Source organism: Nicotiana sylvestris, chromosome 8 (assembly GCF_000393655.2).
Source record: "Nicotiana sylvestris chromosome 8, ASM39365v2, whole genome shotgun sequence".
Lineage (NCBI taxonomy): Eukaryota > Viridiplantae > Streptophyta > Magnoliopsida > Solanales > Solanaceae > Nicotiana > Nicotiana sylvestris.
Window position 1 is genome coordinate 73,668,323 of NC_091064.1, and position 6,472 is coordinate 73,674,794.

The 6,472-nt window shown below is 39.7% G+C and overlaps 1 protein-coding gene across 1 annotated transcript; it reads left to right on the plus strand.

Annotated features, from left to right (window-relative positions):
• The first annotated feature begins 4,080 nt into the window (after positions 1-4,080).
• LOC138875206 (uncharacterized) lies at positions 4,081-4,701 on the plus strand. The gene has a single exon (XM_070154030.1). It carries the CDS (start codon positions 4,081-4,083, stop codon positions 4,699-4,701), a length of 621 nt encoding a protein of 206 aa, XP_070010131.1.
• The last annotated feature ends 1,771 nt before the right edge of the window (positions 4,702-6,472 follow it).

The following is a 6,472-nucleotide window of genomic DNA, read 5'->3' on the forward strand; positions in this document are numbered from 1 at the left end:
TTCATGTGCATTGGATTGTTGATTCTATTACTGTTTGTTACTTGTGTATTTCTTGATTTTACTTGGGGTAATGTTTGTTCATACATACCAGTACAATTCAAATATACTAACATCCCTTTTGACGGGGGCGCTACATTCATGTTATGATTGTAGGTGGTTCTATAGCAGGTACTCCAGTCCACCAACAGTAGCACTCCTTCACTTTCCGTCAGCTGTATTGGTGAGCCCCTTTTTCCTCTCGGAGCCCTGCATGGCTCATTCCGCTTTTCCTCCCGAAAATCTTATTTTGGTATTTGCGTAAGGTATAGCCGGAGCCTTGTTACCGGCAAGTATTGTCACACTCTTTTGTATCCCTAGAGGCTCCGTAGACAGAAAATGTGAGTTATGTACTTATGTATTTTATATTTGGGCAGTGTAACTTGTAAAACACGCTAAGTAACCTTGTATATTATGTAAATCTCGTAAGAATGTGTTTAAATCATAAATGGCCATTTCACTTGGTTAACGAATAATGAAAACGCGGGGTAACACGTGGGATAGGAAAGGCACCCAGGTCCGCTTGACTGGGGTTACTTGGTCGAGCACCGGTCGCGCCCCTTGGTTTTTGGGGCGTGACAAACTTGGTATCAGAGCCTAAGGTTTTAAAGTGTCCTAGGATGTCTCGGAGCCGTGTCTAGTAGAGTCCTTCTTATCGGTGTGTTGTCGACCACATCTATAAGTTGGAGGCTACATGGACATTTAGGAATGTTACCCTTCTTCAACACTCCAGATCATGCGATAAAGTTTTACTATAAGATTGTCTTATAACTCGTGCGTTATGATTCAAGGTAAGTTTAGATGCTCTTTCGTCTATTTCAAGTAATGTTGTCATATGGAATGACCCGTGGGCAAAGGCCTGAATATTAAGGAGATGGAATATGTGTTATGTTGAATGAATGGTACAAATATATGAGGTACGTACATAGTACCAAATGATTGTAACCTCCAAAGAAACATTTAATTGATAAGTGCTATATAAGCTTGAATAGCACATGTGGGTAGTATGAGAAGTATGTAAATGATCCTAAGGTGTGAAAGAAAACTGGTTATATAAGCACGTGATATATGGGAGACATGACCAGGAGATTGATGGTGAGAGTGCAAGTCTCTCCTAGGAGACAAGAAGTTATGAAATGAGAGTCAATTGAACCCATAATGAGAAGACCCTTATGCTACGAATGTTATAAGAACCCCATAAGTGTATGAAGTTTTGTTACACTCCTAAAGGATATTGGTATGAGGAATTGGAATCCCAAGCCCGTGTGGCTGAATAAGAGCAAATGACTTATGAGGTTAATACCATTGTGACTTCAATCTCCCTAATACTCGAACATATATGTGAGGGATAGAGAAATGAAACATATGTCCATGAAGTTGCTAAATTCAAGACTTGTGTCAAAATCCGGGACATTCGCCCTAAGTGGGGGAGGAAGGGCCATAGCAAGGCCACTTAAATACAATGAAACAAGAGTAAGACCATGTAGCTTTGATGTTTGAATATTTTTGTTGAAGATAGGCGTAGTCTAGAAAAGTGATAATGGATAATGTGATTATCTGAAAGGATATGCTAATGATAGACCACTAGTACCTCCAAAAAGGTGGAAGGTTAAAGAAGGTAAATTATTCATACATGGAAATGTGAATAATAGGGTCAACAATCCTAGAAACTAAGAGTAGGTTTGTAAAGGGGTTCTATACTTGTTAGAGGGCTTGGGACAATGCATCCCAAGGAAGTACTATAGATCAAAGGTGAAAGTTTTACGAGTTTTTAGAATGAGTTAATGATAGAATTGCGATTCAACTAAAGTTCCAAGACGTTAAGAAAGATGGAACGAGTGGGAGAAATAAATGTGATGCTATAATAACCCAAGAGGGTATTTGGGCTCTATGGAAACCTTACAATCAAATAGGTGTTAAGTGATATGTGGATGAACACACTTTCCCACGGATATCCTCACAAGAGTTAAGAGGTGAGAATGATGAAATAACTAAGGGAAAATACCACGTAGCACATTGAGGAGTGCATGGATATTCATTAGCTAGGATGAATGAGGTGCTAATAAATGGGGAGAAAATCTATAAATTGAGATGTCCATGGTTATCGCAAAACAGTTCATATCAAAATGGTGGACTCGCCTGGAGCACAAGTGTTAATAGAAGGTATAAAGGACTAACCGTAATGCTATCGACTTGGGTGACACTGAATGGTTACTAAAGAAGCTAGAGATAGTTCATGTCTACATATAATGGAAAGTAAGACTACTGGTGGTGAAGTTGCGATATGATAAACTCATTAAACTAGGCACAATGATATTACAAGTTCATGGGAGGTAGACAAGTGTGTGGTAAATTGAAGCTATCAATTATGCACTATGAGCAAAATAGAATGTGAATGAATATTCCATTTAGAAAGAAAAGATGGTACCAATATATTGTTCGGACCAGTGGCGCTTTCTGAATTGAATATGTACGAAGGGTGTTGATATGCATTTTGGGTGGTGTTGAACAGTAAAGAGAGATCACGAGAATGTTTACAAGGGAAAGTAGAGTGGTTTCTTAAATCCTATAAGGCACACAAGGAGGAAAGAGGTTGACCAGGAAAGGTCTGAGCACAATGTTACATTACACTTGATGCAATGTCATGCATGTTAATGATATTAAGGTGTGTGCGCAAGCTAGAAGATGTTATTCCTTTGAAATAGAAGGTTCTATAAGAAAACTCATCCAGTAATGTCTTTTGTTGAGAATTTGGAAGAGAAAGTTGCAAGAGAAATGTGATATAGATGGTTCACTATTGATGGAACATGGATAGGTGCTCACTTATGCCTCTAGGCAGCCCAAGAATCTTGGAAAGAACTATCCGACACATGGTTTAGAACTTGCGGCAGTAGTTTTTGTATAAAGATTTGGCAACATTATGTGTATGGGGTCCACACTGATGTATTCATGAACCACAAGAGCCTTCAATATATTTTTAAACAAAAGGAGTTGAATCTGAGATATAGAGGATGGCTCGGGCTACTCAAGAACTATGATATTGAGATTATCTATCACCCGGGAATGGCCAATGTTGTGGCAGATGCTCTTAGACAGAAATCTATGGGTAGCTAGCTCACTTGGAGATATATCAAAGGCCTTTGGCCGGGGAGATTCACTAGTTGGCTAGTCTACGAGTTCGTCTTGCGGACTCTAGTGAAGGGAGAGTAATTGTGTAGAATAACGCTGAATCGTCGCTTGTAGCGGAGGTCAAAGAAAGGCCATACAACGATCCATTGTTGGTACAGCTGAAGGAGGGAATTCATAAACACAATATCAAATCTTTTCTTTTGTCATTGATTATGGTACCCTACGGTGCCAAGAGCGCCTATGTGTTCTAGATATTGTTAGTCTTCGGGAAAGGATTTTGGCAAAATCTCACACTTCTAGGTATTCCGTACACTCGGGTTCTACTAAAATGTATCATGATCTCAAAGAAGTTTATTGGTGGAATAACATGAAAATAGATGTGGCGGACTTTGTGGCAAAATGTCCAAACTGTCAGCAAGTGAAGGCTGAACATCAAAGGCCTGGAGGATTGTTACAAAGCATAGAATGTCTAATGTGGAAATGGGAAATGATCAATATGGATTTTGTGGTAGGATTACCTCGCACTATGCACAAGTTTGACTCAATTTGGGTGATTGTGGACAGACTCACGAAATCAGCGCACTTCTTGCCAGTCAAGTCCACCGATACTGCAGAACATTATGCTCAGTTGTACATCAAGGAAGTAGTCAGACTTCACGTCACTCCAGTTTCTATTATCTCGGATTGAGGGGCTCAGTTCATAGAAAACTTTCGGATGAAATTTCAGCAAGGTTGGGTACTCAAGTAAATCTCAGTACGACCTTCCATCCATAGACTGACGGTCAGGCAGAGCGGACTATTCAGGCGCTTGAAGATATGTTGCAAGCTTGTGTTCTAGGTTTCAAAGGTAGTTCGGATGACCATTTTCCGCTTGTTGAGTTTGCTTACAATAACAGCTTTCACAATAGTATTTAGATGGCCCCATTTGAGGCATTGTATGGAAGGAGGTATAGATCTCTGATTAGGTGGTTCGAGGTTGGTGAAGTAGAACTGTTAGGGCCAGATCTTGTGCATCATGCTATGGAAAAAGTTAAAGTCATTCAGGAGAGGATGAAAACTGCTCAGAGTCGTCAGAAATCCTATGCAAACGTGCGTCGAAGAGAATTGGAATTCCAAGTAGATGATTGGGTGTTCTTGAAAGTATCTCCCATGAAGGGAGTCATACGATTCGGGAAGAAAGGGAAGTTAAGTCCGAGGTATGTTAGACCGTGTAGAATCATTCAGAGGATCGGTGAGGTGGCAAACAAGCTCGACCTGCCACTCGAGATGCCATTGGTACATCCGGTCTTCCATGTGTCTATGTTGAATAAGGTAGTGGGAGATCCGTCCGTTATTGTGCCAATTGGAGCTATTGAGGTTAATGAAGAACTATCTTATGAAGAAATTCCAGTTGTCATTCTTGATAGGCAAGTCCGAAAATTGAGAACTAAGAAAATTGCCTCTGTAAAGGTGTTATGGCGGAACCAGCAGGTTGAGGAAGCCACCTGGGAAACCGAGGAAGAAATGAGAAAGAAGTACCCACATTTGTTTGAATAGTTATGTAATAGCTTTCATGCAATTGGTTCTTGTAAACTCTTATCTTTTGGATTTGATCTATGTTAAACTATTCCATTTTGACTATGTATGTTGCCTATGCGGCCATGGTTGGTGTTGAACAAGTTATGTTATGTCTATGTAATGTGTATATGCTGTTAGGATATGTATCTGGGGCCTTCTGACAGGTGGATAGTCCTAGTTACAAAGGAAACTTTGGCGAAATTTTCGGACATTTAAGGAGTTAGCCAAATTCGGGGCAGATGATATATTTCATAATGTGAAAAAAGCAGAAGTTACATAAGGATGTCTAATGAATGAAACTTGATCCTCATTCGAGGACGAATGATCTTAAGCGGGGGAGAATGTAAAGCCCCAGAAAATTTTGCTTAGTAATTTAAGATTTCGTGGTGCCAAGGTAGGCCAAATATTTTATCTTGAGTGCAAATGAGGATTAAGGAGATTATGGATATCAATTGGATATGTTAATAAGTGTATAAGTCATAGTAGAAGTGAATTGAGGTCTAAGGAGAGGCCTAAGTCTAAGCCAAGTTGGAAAATTTCATAAGAGACGAAAGTTGCAAATGAGTGCGCACAAGACCTCACTTTGGACAATCATATCTTCAGTTATATAAGGATTTGTATGATTCACAACATATCAAATAAAAGGTCTTTGAGTCTAGTTTTCAACTCTTCAAACCGTTCGTCATTCGGACACTCCTACCAAAAGTTATGACCAAATTACCCAAAGCAGTGCAGAATTTTACACTACCGCGCCGCATGGGGCGGCGCGGCTGTGTAAATTATCAGAGCACCTCCAGTTTCGTTTCTAACCACATTTTGCATTACCACGCTGCCCCATGTGGCACGGCTGTGCAAAAATCGTGTTTTTGTTATAAAACGACCTCATTTCGTCAAATAGATTCAAGGGACCATTTCTTGAGCAAAAAACAGATATTTTTACAGTGAGAGAGTACCCTAGAGTGAGAAAGTATCCCTCGACAATTCTTCTACACCTCTTCATCAAATCTTAAAGGATTAACAAGGAAAACCACACTAGGCCTTCATCCTTGAGGTAAGATTCTATACCCTAACCTTTAATTTCGAATTTAGCTAAACATGGGTAATTATAAACAATGATTGTGGGTATTGGAGTTGTTATCTTGCTTGCATGTGTTGTCAAAGGTTGTACAAACATTGTTGAGCTAAAGATGGTAAAGTATGGGTTGTGGGTTGATGAAATCCTCTATAAAAGGACCATAAAGAATTAACGCACATATGGTGTTTGATAAAATGCTCAAATGAGCTAGAATTATGAATATCTTCCTAATTTGTGTTCCTTTCATGTGCATTGGATTGTTGATTCTATTATTGTTTGGTACCTGTGTATTTCTTGATTTTACTTGGGGTAAAGTTTGTTCATACATACCAGTACAATTCAAATATACTGACGTCCCTTTTTCCGAGGGCGCTACATTCGTGTTATGATTGTAGGTGGTTCTATAGCAGGTACTCCAGTCCACCAACAGTAGCACTCCTTCACTTTCCGTCAGCTGTATTGGTGAGCCCCTTTTTCCTCTCGAGGCCCTGCATGGCTCATTTTGCTTTTCCTCCCGGAAATCTTTTTGGTATTTGCGTAAGGTATAGCCAGAGCCTTGTTACCGGCAAGTATTGTAACACTCTTTTGCATCCCTAGAGGCTCTGTAGACAGGAAATGTGGGTTATGTACTTATGTATTTTTGTATTTGGGTAGTGTAACTTGTAACCATGCTAA

Bases quoted from the DNA above. Each gene is read 5' to 3' on its own strand.
- LOC138875206 (XM_070154030.1), top strand. From the start codon at position 4,081: ATGGCCCCATTTGAGGCATTGTATGGAAGGAGGTATAGATCTCTGATT.